Raw genomic sequence first — 16,322 nt, 5'->3', positions numbered from 1 at the left:
AAGACAAATCCCGTGGTCATGGAGACATCTAACATCTAAGGAGAAGCAGAAATGAATATACTACAGATATGAACCCAGTGAGAGTGTTTGGGACGAGTTGGAGAAGGCTTTGCGGTCGCTCTCTTTGTGCAGCGGTCGCTCTCTTTGTGCAGCGGTCGCTCTCTTTGTGCAGCGGTTACTCTCATTGTGCAGCGGTCACTCTCATTGTGCAGCAGTCGTGCTCTATGTGCAGCGGTCACTCTCATTGTGCAGCGGTCGCGCTCTATGTGGAGCGGTCGCTATCTTTGGGCAGCGGTCACTCTCTTTGTGCAGCGGTCACTCTCTTTGGGCAGCGGTCACTCTCTTTGGGCAGTGGTCACTCTCTTTGTGCAGCGGTCGCTCTCATTGTGCAGCGGTCACTCTCTTTGGGCAGCGGTCACTCTCTTTGGGCAGCGGTCACTCTCATTGTGCAGCGGTCACTCTCTTTGGGCAGCGGTCACTCTCATTGTGCAGCGGTCACTCTCTTTGGGCAGCGGTCACTCTCTTTGGGCAGCGGTCACTCTCATTGTGCAGCGGTCACTCTCTTTGGGCAGCGGTCACTCTCTCCACCATCAATACAAGATCAACTGGTGAAACATAATGACACGCTGGAGAGACATAGTCCCTCCAGCGTGTCCTGGGTATTCCCCGGAGCCACTTCCCGGTGGGACATGCCCGGAACGGAATGTTCAGGAGGCTCCGGAACAGATGCCCGAGCGACCTCAAGTGGAGGAGCAGCGGCTCTACTCCGAGCTCCCCCCGTGTGACTGAGCTCCTCCCCCTATCTCTAAGGGAGTGCCCAGCCAACCGGCGGAGGAAACTCATTTCGACCACTTGTATCTGCGATCTTGTTCTTTCGGTCACTACCCAAAGCTCATGACCATAGGTGAGGGTAAGAACGTAGATTGACCGGTAAATCGAGAGCTTTGCCTTTCAACTCAGCTCCTTCTTCACCACAACAGTCCGATGCAGCGACTGCATCACTGCAGCCGCTGTGTATATATGTTAATTCAATGTAAAAAAAAGCTGAATTAGAGTAGTAGTAGACTAGAGTATGAGTGCTGTATTTGTCAGGTATCATATCAAAGTATGTTGTTCTTGCTGTGGCAGTTCTAGTGGATAATACTGGAGCAGAGCCTCGTGCGGTGAAGCCGAGTTCACCACAGGCTCCGGAGCAGTGGGAGGCGGCTCCATGACAATAACATCGCCACCTCTAATGTACTTTTTATACTTCCACGTTATTATGCTCTGTGTGGGCTCGACCTGTGCAGCCTGCTCTCCTCAGCCCATCGAGTCCACAGTATATACAGTATATACAATATGCACAGTATGCACAGTATTTACAGTATATACAGATAGGCCTGTGGTTTCCTCACGTGACAGTTACGCCTCGGACCACACACAGTAAGGACTCTTCACTCAGACTCCTTCTTTTATGGATCCAAATATGTCCTAATGCTTCAAGTAGAAAAAGCTTCAGTTGTAGTCATCTGGACTCAGTTTGAAAAAATAGACGTTTCGACTCTCATCCAAGAGTCATTGTCAATAACAGAATTTAGGTCGAGAACTCCGATATTAATACTGTTCTGTGGTAAGACCCGCCCATTGGGAGGAGCCTTCCTGAAGTAGAAAGAGTTGTTTGTTTCAACAGAAACTCCCCCCTTGTATCTACCGAGCTAGCCTATTCAGAATCTTAATGGGCTATTAGAAACCTCTTTGTCTTTGTGAGACCCTGGCTCAACCACCCTGAGTACCTGATTAGCATCTAAATGTCCTGGTCCTGGTCCTTTACCTTTCCAGGGGTTCAGTAACCCATTATAAATAACAGGAAGATTAAACCTTAGCCCTCCATTTCTGTTTAAAGAAGGTCTTTCTTTTTTAACAAAAATAGCTTCCTTGACTCCTCTTTCAAACCATCTTTTCTCCTGCTTAAAACCTTCACATCACCGTCTTCAAACGAGTGATTAGAGGCTTCAAGGTGGAGATGCACGGCGCTCTGAGGTCCTGAACTAGTATTTCTTCTGTGCTGATAAAGCCTCTTGTGTAGAGGCTGTTTCGTCTCACCTATGTAACGTTCTTTACAACTTGGAAACACTTTAAGACTTCACCAACTTCACCAACATAGCCTTTATTCTAGTGCTGCTTTGTTACTAAAATGGTTAAACTTAACTAGTTAAGAAGTACAATAAGACATATATACAATATATACAATATAAAACAATATATAAACAATATATACAATATGTAGGCCTGCATAGTGTACTGTGCACAGTATACACGTTACTTAAAAGTATGCAGTAAGCAGAGTGTGTTTGCAGCTGATTAGGACGTGAGGACAGATGGTGCTTTCATTCACTTGCTCTGTTGAACGTTAGTTACAAATACATTACAAAAAGTGGTATTTCCTTTAACCTCCACTTCATTCCTCATCATTTTTTTAGGTTTATTTATTATATATTTATTACAAGCACAAGCGTGTTCATTATTGGAGCTGCAGTAGCAGGTTTGGATTTCAATGTGTTAAAATAAGAGCAAAAAACATCTAATGTCTAATTTTCATAATAAACCAAGTCTGTGAATGAACCCAACATTAGCTACATGTCATAATTAGCATGTCATGCTACACTTCTCAGTTTAGCTAAAGGATTTGGCAGTGTTTCCTGTGCCACCAAAGCAGCTGGCACCACAGGGACACATGCCATGACCACTGTTACCTCACCACCCAAAAGACCCGAGTATGAAGCATATGCACCACAAGAACATCGTGAGCGGGATAATGACAGAACACCGTCTAATATTAAACATAATTGACTGCCTGGACAAATTAAAGGTAGAGAAATGGTTTCATCTTGACCAACAGATGACTTTCTGTGTGGCGTCCAGCAAATGGGGTGTGACCGCAGGTGGAGGGCAAGGGCCAATCCAGAGGTCTCAGAGTGATGGCGATCTAGCAGCGTTGTCATAGAAATGTACTCTTTGAAGCAAAATATTACATCTTTTGCATGGGCAAAAGCATAAATATTCATAGACACAAAAGTCCCAATCTCAATATTAAAGTATATAACAAGTTTATTTCATGATGTTGATGAACCAGTAACAATGTCAATAGATTCTTTCCAGACTCAAAACAAGACTTAATGACAATTTTACATGCTAATTAATATCTAGTAGTAAGTAAAGTAAGTAAGTAAAACACCCAAAGGTTCATATATTTCCTTCTAATGAGGCTTTAAATGTCCTTCAACCTCTTGTCGTCTCGAATTGTTTTCCAAATAAAATACATTTTTATATTTGAATGGTGATTTTTACTTCAATTAGACCCCAAAACAAAGATCCATTTAATTTTTTTCAATAGCACTTAAAGTAATGGTACTTTTGGGTTTGTCGCACATGAGCTGCTTCAGGCCACACTGGAACAAAAATGACATCTAATTGTAATAAAGTTACAAAAAAACATTTTTTTCCATGTGGGATTCACATGATATTTAATTTATGTCTCAAACTGATGCAAATGAAGCGTTTTTAATTGTCAGGACCCAACTATGACTCAGTTAGGACCTCAGGGCAGGCCTAAAATATGCCTGAAAACGCATGTAGAACCACGTAAATCCATGACTTTTGTTTTGTTTGCATTCATTACTAATTTTTTTTACGGACTTCAAGCGAGACTGTAATGTCTCAATGTCCCATTCCAGTGATGTCAAAGAACAGAAAAGTACCGCATCATCGGCATAAAAATGGAACATGACTCCAGACAGCTTAGCACAAATATTATTTACATAAATGGAGAATGAAATTGCCTCTCCTTGAACCGACACCTTAACGTGGTGGAGGGGTTTGAGTGCCCGAATGATCCCGGGAGCTATGTTGTCCGGGGCTTCATGCCCCTGGTAGGGTCTCCCAAGGCAAACAGGTCCTAGGTGACGGGTCAGACAAAGATCGGTTCAGAAGCCTCTTATGACGACGACACGAACAAGGCCGTTTACGTCGCCCGGATCGGCGTCACCAGGGCCCCATCCTGGAGCCAGGCCTGGGATGGGTGCTCCATGGCGAGCGCCTGGTGGCCGGGTCTTACCCCACGGGGCCCGGCCGGGCACAGCCCGAAAGAGCGACGTGGGGCCGCCCTCCCGTGGGCCCACCACCCGCAGAAGGATCCATAAGGGGCCGGTGCAGAGAGATCTGGGCGGCAGTCGACGGCAGGGGCCTCGGCGACCAGATCTCCAGACACAGAGACTAACTCTGGGGACATGGAATGTCACCTCGCTGGGGGGGAAAGAGCCTGAGCTTGTGCGGGAGGTTGAGCGATACCGACTAGATATAGTCGGCCTCACCTCCACGCACAGTTTGGGCTCTGGAACCCATCTCCTCGAGAGGGGCTGGACGCTCCACTTCTCTGGTGTTGCCCGCGGGGAGAGGCGGCGGGCTGGTGTGGGCTTGCTGATAGCCCCTCAGCTGAGCCGCCACGTGTTGGAGTTTACCCCGGTGAACGAGAGGGTCGCGTCCCTCCGCCTTCGGGTGGGGGACAGGTCTCTCACTGTTGTGGCGGCCTACGGGCCGAACAGCAGTGCAGAGTACCCGGCCTTCTTGGAGTCCTTGGGAGGGGTACTGGACAGTGCACCGACCGGGGACTCCGTTGTTCTACTGGGGGACTTCAACGCCCACGTGGGCAATGACAGTGACACCTGGAGAGGGGTGATCGGGAAGAACGGCTTCCCCGATCTGAACCCGAGCGGTGTTCAGTTATTGGACTTCTGTGCTAGCCACGGATTGTCCATAACGAACACCATGTTCAAGCACAAGGGTGTCCATCAGTGCACATGGCACCAGGACACCCTAGGCCGGAGGTCAATGATCGACTTTGTTGTCGTGTCATCAGACCTCCGGCCGCGTGTCTTGGACACTCGGGTGAAGAGAGGGGCAGAGTTGTCAACCGATCACCACCTGGTGGTGAGTTGGATCCGCTGGCGGAGGAGGAAGCCGGACAGACTTGGCAGACCCAAGCGCATTGTGAGGGTCTGTTGGGAACGTCTTGTGGAACCCTCTGTCAGTAGGGTATTCAACTCGCACCTCCGGGAGAGCTTCTCCCATGTCCCGGGGGAGGTTGGAGACATTGAGTCCGAGTGGACCATGTTCTCCGCCTCCATTGTTGATGCGGCTGCTCGGAGTTGTGGTCGCAAGGTCTCCGGTGCCTGTCGTGGCGGCAACCCCCGAACCCGGTGGTGGACACCAGAAGTAAGGGATGCCGTCAGACTGAAGAAGGAGGCCTATCAGGCCACTCTGGCTTGTAGGTCTCCGGAGGTCATCGACGGGTATCGGCAGGCCAAGCGAGCCGCGGCTCGTGCTGTCGCAGAGGCAAAAACCCGGGCCTGGGAGGAGTTCGGGGAGGCCATGGAGGAGGACTATCGGTCGGCACCAAAGAAATTCTGGCAAACCGTCCGGCGCCTCAGGAGGGGGAAGCAGTGTCTCACCAACACCGTTTACGGGGCGGGTGGAGGCCTGCTGACCTCAACTGGGGATGTCGTCGGACGGTGGAAGGAATACTTTGAGGATCTCCTTAATCCCTCAGTCACGTCTTCCGAAGAGGAAGTAGAGACCGGGGACTCGGAGGCTGGCTCATCCATCACCCAAGCTGAAGTCACTGAGGTTGTTCGCAAACTCCTCGGTGGCAGGGCTCCGGGGGTGGATGAGATCCGCCCTGAGTACCTAAAGTATCTGGATGTTGTAGGACTGTCTTGGTTGACACGTCTCTGCAACATCGCGTGGCGTTCGGGGACCGTGCCTCTGGACTGGCAGACCGGGGTGGTGGTCCCTCTGTTCAAGAAGGGGGACCGGAGGGTGTGTTCCAACTACAGAGGGATCACACTCCTCAGCCTCCCGGGTAAGGTCTATTCCAAGGTACTGGAGAGGAGAATTCGACCGATAGTCGAACCTCGGATTCAGGAGGAGCAGAGTGGTTTTCGTCCCGGTCGTGGAACACTGGACCAGCTCTATACCCTCCATCGGGTGCTCGAGGGCTCATGGGAGTTTGCCCAACCAGTCCACATGTGCTTTGTGGATCTGGAGAAGGCTTTCGACCGTGTCCCTCGGGGTGTCCTTTGGGGGGTGCTCCGGGAGTACGGGGTCCGGGGCCCTTTGCTCAGGGCTGTCCGGTCCCTGTATGACCGGAGCAGGAGCTGTGTTCTCATTGCCGGCAGTAAGTCAGACCTGTTCCCAGTGCATGTTGGACTCCGCCAGGGCTGCCCTTTGTCACCGGTTCTGTTCATAATTTTTATGGACAGAATTTCTAGGCGCAGTCAGGGGTCGGAGGGTGTCCGGTTTGGGGACCACAGGATCTCATCTCTGCTGTTTGCAGACGATGTTGTCCTGATGGCTCCATCAAACCCGGACCTGCAACATGCACTGGGACGGTTTGCAGCCGAGTGTGAAGCGGCTGGGATGAGAATCAGCACCTCCAAATCCGAGGCCATGGTTCTCGACCGGAAAAAGGTGGCTTGCCCTCTCCAGGTGGGTGGGGTGTCCTTGCCCCAAGTGGAGGAGTTCAAGTATCTCGGGGTCTTGTTCACGAGTGAGGGAAGGATGGAGCGTGAGATCGACAGGCGGATCGGTGCAGCGGCTGCAGTGATGCAGTCGCTGCATCGGACCGTTGTGGTGAAGAGGGAGCTGAGCCGAAAGGCAAAGCTCTCAATTTACCGGTGGGTCTACGTTCCTACCCTCACCTATGGTCACGAGCTTTGGGTAGTGACCGAAAGAACAAGATCGCGGATACAAGCGGTCAAAATGAGTTTCCTCCGCCGTGTGGCTGGGCGCTCCCTTAGAGATAAGGTGAGGAGCTCGGCCACACGGGGGGAGCTCGGAGTAGAGCCGCTGCTCCTCCACGTCGAGAGGAGCCAGCTGAGGTGGCTCGGGCATCTGTTTCGGATGCCTCCTGGGCGCCTCCCTCGGGAGGTGTTTCAGGCATGTCCCACCGGGAAGAGGCCCCGGGGAAGACCCAGGACACGCTGGAGAGACTATGTCTCTCGGCTGGCCTGGGAACGCCTCGGGATCCCCCCGGAGGAGTTAGAGGAAGTGTCTGGGGAGAAGGAAGTCTGGGAGTCCCTGCTCAGACTGCTGCCCCCGCGACCCGGCCCCGGATAAAGCGGCAGAAGATGGATGGATGGAGAATGAAATTGGCCCTAAAATGGAACCCTGAGGCACCCCCTTGATCTTGTGTTCAAAGCCTTTCCAAACAAATGGGTTTTCAACAAAAACCTAAAAATATTCAGCGATTGGGCTGTTCTAATGCCCAGAGGAAGACTATTCGACCAGAGGAAGACTACTCCAGAGTCTGGGAGCTGATGCTGCAAACGCTCTGTCCCCTCTGAGTTTTAACCGTGACCTCGGAACATCTAAGATCATCAGATTTGCTGATCTCAACGCTCTACTAGAAACATGGCCAAACAAAAGCTGACAAAAGCTCTAAAAGAGAGGAAAGAGAGGGATCAACAATATCTTAAAATCAGACCTGAAGCCGACAGGAGCCAGTGGACTAACGTCTGGACTAACGTCTGGACTAACGTCTGGACTACAGGGAGGTGCAGTGGTCAGGTTCTAAAGGCATGAACGACACGCTCTGGTCCAGTAGGTTGGGGGTACTGTTTCCCCTCACTGAGCAAGCACAGTTGACAAAAGGCAGATCTAACAACTTGCCTAATTTGCTGCTCAAACTTAAAAGAGCCGTCGAAAACCACGCCCAGATCTCTCGCAGATGGGCGGCAGTCGGAACACAACGGCCCCAAGTTTTAGCATTTAATAAATCACCAAATACCACACTTTCTGATCCGCGATTGTTGAACTTCATCATCATAGTCATTTGGTGTTTGGATGTTCTACACACGCATACGCTGGGAATTTCCTTCGGCCAATCCCTGTGTTTGTTTTTCATCTTATGCCGAGATTTATCTTTTGAGCTTAATGTGGATCCAGGCTTCAGATGGCAGAGATCCAGCGTGAAAAGGACTCACATCTGTGCTTCATCTGTATTCACTGCTAGGGAGAAAAACAACAATAAAAAACCCCAGATAATTTAATTGAAAAGTAATTTGAACAGGTATCAATACTAAAGAGAAAAACACACATACCGTATTTTCCACACTATAAGGCTTAGGGTTAGACAGTCTGTTTTCAATCATTTTTCATATAAAAGGCGCACCGGACTATAAGCCGCTTTAAGTGAAACAAAACGTGAGGTCAGTAAACACAACCAGAATTAATCCATGTATGAGGCGCACTGTTGTTTTTTGAGAAAATTAAAGGCTTTAAGTGCGTCTTATAGTGCGGAAATTACGGTAAATGAAACAAAGTGGGACCTGAGCTATATTTGAACAAGTGTATGACCACATGGTAATATTTGAGAAAGTAATAAGAGCCAAAGTTCTGCTTTGACACATATTGTATCTGCCGTGTTGATTTGTTTGCGTTACATTGTGAACCGGATGCCCTCCCTGTCACAACCATCCACACCCTGTGAGAGTGAGCAGTGTTCCCTGGGCACTACAATAGATTATATGTAATAAATGCATTGGCACTGTCTCTAATTATCCCATATTTGTTATTTATGTCATAATAATACCGTATTTTCTGCAATAGAAAGCGCACCTAAAAACCTTCTTTTTCTCAAAAAACTTCAGTGCGCGATATAATCAAGTGCGTTTTATAAAACGCACTGGATTATATCACGCACTTAATCCATATATTATATGGATTAATTCTAGTTGCGTTTACTGACCTAAGGAGGAGGACAGGAGGAGGACATGAGTAGGACAGGAGCAGGACAGGAGGAGGACAGGAGGAGGACAGGAGGAGGACATGAGTACTGACAGTAGCAGGAAAGGAGGAGGATAAGAGTAGGACAGGAGGAGGACAGGAGGAGGACAGGAGGAGGACAGAAATAGGACAGGAGTACTGACAGTAGCAGGACAGGAGGAGGACAGGAGCAGGACAGGAGTAGGACAGGAGTAGGACAGGACAGGAGCAGGACAGGAGTAGTGACAGTAGAAGGACAGGAGGAGGATAAGAGGAGGATAAGAGGAGGACAGGAGGAGGACAGGAGTAGGACAGGAGTAGGACAGGACAGGAGCAGGACAGGAGTAGTGACAGTAGAAGGACAGGAGGAGGATAAGAGGAGGATAAGAGGAGGACAGGAGGAGGACAGGAGTAGGACAGGAGCAGGACAGGAGTAGGACAGGAGCAGGACAGGAGTAGTGACAGTAGGAGGACAGGAGTAGGACAAGAGCAGGACGGGAGCAGGACAGTGGAAGGGAAAGGAGCAGGACAGGAGCAGGACAGCAGTAGGACAGAAGGAGGACAGGAGCAGGACAGGAGTAGTGACAGTAGGAGGACAGGAGTAGGACAAGAGCAGGACGGGAGCAGGACAGTGGAAGGGAAAGGAGCAGGACAGGAGCAGGACAGCAGTAGGACAGAAGGAGGACAGGAGCAGGACAGCAGTAGGACAGGAGGAGGACAGCAGCAGGACAGGAGCAGGACAGCAGCAGGACAGGAGCAGGACAGCAGCAGGACAGAAGGAGGACAAGAGCAGGACAGCAGTAAGACAGGAGGAGGACAGCATCAGGACAGGAGCAGGACAGCAGCAGGACAGGAGGAGGACAGGAGCAGGACAGTGGAAGGGAAAGGAGCAGGAATTTCAATCTTGCATTGGCCTATTTTGGTGCTATTTTGACACATATTTGAACTAATGCACTAACTCGCTCTCCTTAACGACCTGTCGGCGTCTTCATCCTTGTGCAATCGTTTATGCAACTCTCTCTCTGCGTTACATTCCTGGAGACGCTTCTGCTTCCAGCCTGTTTTTCATATCTGCTCGGCTTATTAAGGAGAACATCTGTCCATAACTTCCTAAATTGACTTTCCAAACGCTCTGAATGTCTCTCTGTCTCCACGCGGTTCCGTTCGAGCTGCTCTTCTGATGTTTGACACGCTTATGGCCTGTTATCAGCGTTTATTGCCCCTCTCATGGCCTATTTAAATGGCACATTTGCATACCGTCCGCGCGGAGAGATCTGCAGAGGATCCGGACCATAAAACCCAAATGTCTCGCTCAGGTGAAATCCACAGCCTCTGGGGAGTTTTAGAAAAGATAAAAAACAAAGTTAATGAGCGACACGGCGCAGTAAACGTCATGTGCTTATGGGCCACTGGCTCCATCAAGGTTAAGATGGAGAGAGACATCAGTAGTAGTAGTAGTAGTAGTAGTAGTAGTAGTAGTAGTAGTAGTAGTAGTAGTAGTAGTAGTAGTAGTAGTAGTAGTAGTAGTAGCAGTAGGAGTTGAAATTGCAGTAGCAGTTGCAGTAGCTGTAGAGTTGCAGTAGCTGTAGAGTTGCAGTAGCTGTAGAGTAGCAGTAGCTGTAGAGTAGCAGTTGCAGTAGCTGTTGCAGTTGCAGTTGCAGTAGCAGTAGCTGTAGAGTTGCTGTAGAGTAGCAGTTGCAGTTGCAGTAGCTGTAGCTGTAGCAGTTGCAGTAGCAGTTGCAGTTGCAGTTGCAGTAGCAGTAGCAGTAGCAGTAGCTGTAGTGTAGCAGTTGTAGTTGCAGTTGCAGTAGCTGTAGAGTTTCTGTAGAGTAGCAGTTGCAGTAGCAGTTGCAGTAGCAGTTGCAGTAGCAGTTGCAGTAGCTGTTGCAGTTGCAGTAGCAGTTGCAGTAGCTGTAGCAGTTGCAGTTGCAGTTGCAGTAGCTGTTGCAGTTGCAGTAGCAGTTGCAGTAGCTGTAGAGTTGCTGTAGAGTAGCAGTTGCAGTAGCAGTTGCAGTTGCAGTTGCAGTAGCTGTTGCAGTTGCAGTAGCAGTTGCAGTAGCTGTAGCAGTTGCAGTTGCAGTAGCTGTTGCAGTTGCAGTTGCAGTAGCAGTTGCAGTAGCTGTAGAGTAGCAGCCGTTGCAGTTGCAGTAGCAGTTGCAGTAGCTGTAGAGTAGCAGCCGTTGCAGTTGCAGTAGCAGTTGCAGTAGCTGTAGAGTAGCAGTTGCAGTAGTAACAGAGCCTGGGCAGTGCAGGGTTGTGGAGAAAGAGTTAATTGTGAGTCGGTTCTGTCACATCGTAGTTTAGGTAGTTGTTGCAGTAGTAGTAGTAGTTGTAGTTCCAAGAGTGCATTTATTGGTTTGATACTGTAAGTCAGGGTCATGAGGGGGCGTGGCCTCTGCACCTCTGACACAGTTTGACGTTGCACATATAGTGATATAATTTCTACATTTTAAATATGAAAGGCTTTACTAACATTGCTCTTACGGAACCAGGACGGAACCTACACCAGGACTAAACTGAACCTGATCCTGACTGAAACCAGGACCAACACTCTAAAGCCCCAGTGTGTAACATTTGTTGACAATGGTGTAAATATTTGACTTTCTCTGTGGACAATGTTCAGAACGACGGTTTTAACTTTCTCTTTTCATGGAATCAGACCTTTTATGTGCCACCACCAGAAAGTTACACAATGTCGCTTTAAACAAGGACTAAACCAGGGCCACAAGAGGACTTAAACAGTAAATAAGAGAAAAAGCAATTTTTTCTCTTAAATTTATGTTTAATTTATGTCTTTTCAGCTTCAGTTTTCTAAAGAGAAGTGTGAACTACCTGTTAATCTAAAGTATTATATATAGTATTTGTTACACAACACAATCTTTGTCCTGCTTTATCCTCAGAAAGAACGTGCAGGTCCATCACAGACCTCGACAGTAACTGTCTTTGACCCAGATCAGCGAGTCTTGTCCCGTTTGTGTCCTCGCTTTTGGTTCATGGTAAAAAGAGTCTTTGATGTTTCTCGCGGCTGAGAACGGAAACAGCTGGAGCGGCTCTGGCCTAAACACAAGCACTTAGACCAAGAGAGACGCCGCATAAATGCACTTAACAACCGACCTCCTCTGACTCCTGTGACTCTTCTGCCTCCTCTGCCTCCTCTGCCTTGTCTAACTCCTGTGACTCCTCTGCCTCCTCTGCCTCCTCTGCCTTGTCTAACTCCTGTGACTCCTCTGCCTCCTCTGCCTCCTCTGCCTTGTCTAACTCCTCTGACTCCTCTGCCTCCTCTGACTCCTGTGACTCCGCTGCCTTCTCTGACTCCTTTGCCTCCTGTGATTCCTCTGTTACTCCTGTGACTCCTCTTCCTCCTGTGACTCCTCCGAGTCCTCCGAGTCCTCCGAGTCCTCCGCCTCCTATTACTCCTATTACTCCTTTGCCTCCTCTGACTCCTGTGACTCCTCTGCCTCCTGTGACTCCTCGAGGAGCTATCCATCCACTGTGTCCACGGCAGGAGATTTAGGCCCATGTGCATAGATCCAAATCGAGTGGAACGGCAATGTCTAAAACCGTCTGCAGAGCGTCCTTAAAGGTCCCATAACATGCAAAATCGACTTTTCAGAGCTTTTAACCTTCTTACATTGCTATTTGTGCTTCATATATGTACCCAGAGTGTTTTTTTTTGATTGATTCCCGCAGTGTTTAGCTATATTACAGACTATCTCCTTTCCTCCAATCTCCAAACTGACGGGGGGTGTTCACAGGACCGCGTCATAATCACAGGCACGCGTCACCATCCCCCCTCTCCACCCCCCTCTGTTCTGCGCACGCTGTAGAATAAACACCAGATTTAGTTAGTCTCAAAGTAGTGTTGATCTGAAGTTCTATCGTTTCTCACTCACTCGCGCGGAGCAGCGCAGCGCGGAGCAGACAGCTGTGGGGCACACACTACGTCACGGGTGGGCGGGGCACACACGCGCTCTGAGACTACGTCACGGGTTGGGCGGCGCACACACGCGCTCTGAGACTACGTCACGGGTAGTCCACCCTTGCTCTTCGCAAGGGTGGGGGCGAATATCAAACCAAGCCGTCTGCATTTCCGGGTTGGTGAGGGGGTCCAAGGTCTGGGTGATATTTCTTAACTATTATGTTAAGGGTGTTGCACAACCCTTATTATTATCAATTATACACTTAGGATAGACTACGAAACGTGAAAAAAAGCACGTTATGGCACCTTTAACTTCAGTCCAAAGCGTCTGAACAACAGGACATTATTCTCCTGCTGCCACAGTCTCTCCAACAGTCTGTACCTCCCTGTGAACAATGTACTCTTTGTCTTGTATGTTTTAATGAAGTCTTAATCAGAGTTTCTTTCGCAGGTCGTTCAAACCCGACTTCGTCCTGGTCCGCCAGCACGCCTACAGCATGATCCCCGGAGAGGACTTCAGGAACCTGGTCATCGGGCTGCACTTCGGAGGCGTCTTCAGCGTCAACTCCCTTTACTCCATCTACAACTTCTGCAGCAAACCCTGGGTGGTAAGTGTGCTCCTTCTGTCTGTGTGGAGCTAACGATGGAGCTAACAATAGAGCTAACGATAGAGCTAACGATAGAGCTAACGACGGGGCTAACGACGGGGCTAACGATGGAGCTCAGGGTAACGATGGGGCTAACGACGGAGCTAACGATGGGGCTAACGACGGAGCTCAGGTTAACGATGGGGCTAACGACAGAGCTAACGACAGAGCTAACGACAGAGCTAACGACAGAGCTAACGACGGAGCTAACGATGATGCTAACGATGGAGCTCAGGGTAACGATGGAGCTAACGACGGAGCTCAGGGTAACGACGGGGCTCAGGGTAACGACGGAGCTAACGACGAAGCTAACTACGAAGCTAACGACGGAGCTAACGATGGAGCTAATGATGGAAATCAGGGTAACGATGGAGCTAACAATGGAGCTCAGGGAAACGACGGAGCTAACGATGGAGCTAACAATGGAGCTAATGATGGAGCTCATTAATCTTGAATAACCGTAGAATTGTAATGTTTCTTCTCACAATAATCACCTGCACATCGCTTTGCCCTTTACGTTGGCATCGGCCATCATTTCACCCATGTTTTCTATTACTGGAAGTAACCGGCCACGTTCAGCCACAAACATATTTTTACCAACTGGAGCTCCGTCTCCATGGAGATGACACGCCTCCTTTTAAAGCTCAGAGCCTCCTGAATCCAGCGCTGATGTCAACAATCCACATGTGTTTTTGATCTCTGGGCAAAAGTCTGAAGATCGCGCCAAACCAACGCAGCCATTAAGGACATAAACACATGATCATCAGTGTTATCCAGCCAACTTCAGCTTCCACTGTTTAGAAACTGCAGAAACCTTAAACACTTTGAAAAAATAAAAATAAAATACAATTTAAAAACAACAACGTAATAATAATATTTTTTAAAAGAAACTCCAGAAAGTTTCAACACTTTGAAAGAAAAGAAGAAGAAAAAAAAAAAGACAAATAATAAAATTACAAAAATACATTTTTCATTCAAAAAAATTCATTAAAATTTTTTTAAAAAACTCCGGAAACTTAAAACACTTAAAAAAAATAATTATAATGAAAATAAATACATAAATAATAAAACAAATATATTAATTTAAAAAAAGAAACTCCAGAAACTTTAAAAAGAAATGGGGAAAACTCCAGACTTCAGTCGCTGCCCTGACTTTTGATTGCGGCGCTAAATATGCTGTTAGCAAAGTTAAAAAGATGCAAACAACAGTAGTAACATGCATTTTAATTGAACCCCAAAAGCTAAATAGCCATTCCATCGGCTTTTTCAATTACCATGTTCAAGTCCCATGACACTGGCATCAGTATCGTTTCCAAAAAATCCATTTCACCCTGGAGAGACAAAAGAGACCACGAGAATGGACTGTTGAGCAAGCTTTATTCGAGAGTTATTTGGCGCTCAGACCCCGGCGGAAGACGTTGCAATCATGGGCACTCCATGAACTATTTGTATTAGATGTCTCCCCCCGGAGCCTGGAGACTGGTGGTGGTAGATGTGAAGAGAAGGTAGAGGATGAGGGGAATGCAGAGGAGGAGCAGGGGAGGCGGTGGGTCGCAGTACGGTTTGAGCGGCCGAGCCATCTGCCTGAGGGCTTAAATGTGACCGCCTGGTGCCGATTGGAGCGGGGAGGAGTCACTTGAGAGCGTTGATTGGGGATGAGGAGCAGATGCGAGGGCCATGGTGCAGACGCCCCCTGTCCTTTCACCCTCCTTCTTTGGCCAGGAAAAACTGCATAACCTCTTTGGGATAAGCGCAGAAACCTGGGAGAGTCCATGTGAAGTGAGGGATCTGACTCTCACAGACGGACAGGCGGGCGCCCGCTTGAGTGCGATGATGGCGCTGGGGAGAGGGGTCCTTCCATGGTGGCCTTGACGTAGATGGATGGAGTTAGGTCTTCCAGGCTGAATTTACGCAGGCTTCATTTCAGTCAGGCCCTAATCATGACACTGAAATGTGATATTCCCTTTTACAGATTTGTGTGAAATATTGTACTTTTCATGCACAAATTCTAATAATAAATCTTGAATTAATAGATAGACGTTCTAATTTTTTTTTTTACTTTAATCAAGAATATAGTACTACTTGTTTTCTTTTTCTTTTTTCACTCACGATGCTGCGGGTCGCTCTCGTCGACCACTTCTAATACACAGTTCTGAAGAAGCAATACTTGATTCTACTTTACTGATAAATCCCTTTGGTTTGTTAAGCTTCAATTTACAACATAACTGACGTAAGTACCCCTGAGGCTTGTGTGTCGCTGCATAATAACATGAACTTAAGTTACTTTGCCTTAACAATCTGTTTGTACTTTTGTTTTGTTCATATTTGGACACTGTTTGAGTTTCTTAATTTTTCCATTTTCCAACTCCACCAACTAAGTAAACTTTAGTTGTTCAGACTGAACTCATTTTGAAAAGGTGAAGTCCCCTTAAAGGTTCCATATCATGTAAAATCTGCATTTCAGCGCTTTTAACCTCCTTACAGTGCCTCATATATGTGCCCAAAGTGTTTTTTTTTTTAATTGATTCCGGCAGTCTTTAGCTTCAGTCTCCTATCCTTCTCCTCGGATGAGCAGACGGACAGGGCCAACTCACCAGCATGACTCATCCTGGTGAGACTTCCCTGTTTCAGCCCCTCCTCCAGGAAGCACTCTGTACCTGTGACACGCCCCCAGGAAATGGGAAAACAGCATAATATAGGATCTTTAAATATAAATAAATGTCCCTTTTAATGAACTGTTTGTTGTATTGTTAGTAGGTAGTTGTTTGTTATTTGTGCGGTGTCGTTGCGTTGTTGTCGGTCTAAAATGGGCGTGTCTAACCCTGACCGTGCTGTCCCCTCCCCTTTTCAGTTCTCTCAGATGATCAAACTGTACCACTCCTTGGGCCCGGAGAAGTTCCCCCTGAACGAGCAGACGTTCTTCCCCGGCCACGCCCAGATGGTGAGCGCCACAACAC

At 48.2% G+C, this 16,322-nt stretch overlaps 1 protein-coding gene across 1 annotated transcript in view; it reads left to right on the top strand.

Moving 5' to 3' along the window:
- The window catches only part of syn3 (synapsin III), a 128,608-nt gene that overhangs the window by 33,167 nt on the left and 79,119 nt on the right, over positions 1-16,322 (top strand). The window contains exons 4-5 of the mRNA XM_072453534.1: positions 13,170-13,326; positions 16,217-16,306. Of these exons, the coding sequence (XP_072309635.1) occupies positions 13,170-13,326; positions 16,217-16,306 (247 nt within the window). The remainder of the gene's footprint in view (positions 1-13,169; positions 13,327-16,216; positions 16,307-16,322) is intronic.

Source organism: Eucyclogobius newberryi, unplaced genomic scaffold, assembly GCF_026437365.1.
Source record: "Eucyclogobius newberryi isolate DKJ021-1_F unplaced genomic scaffold, fEucNew1.0.hap1 SCAF_2, whole genome shotgun sequence".
NCBI lineage: Eukaryota > Metazoa > Chordata > Actinopteri > Gobiiformes > Gobiidae > Eucyclogobius > Eucyclogobius newberryi.
This window is presented reverse-complemented; position numbering and strand designations above follow the sequence as displayed.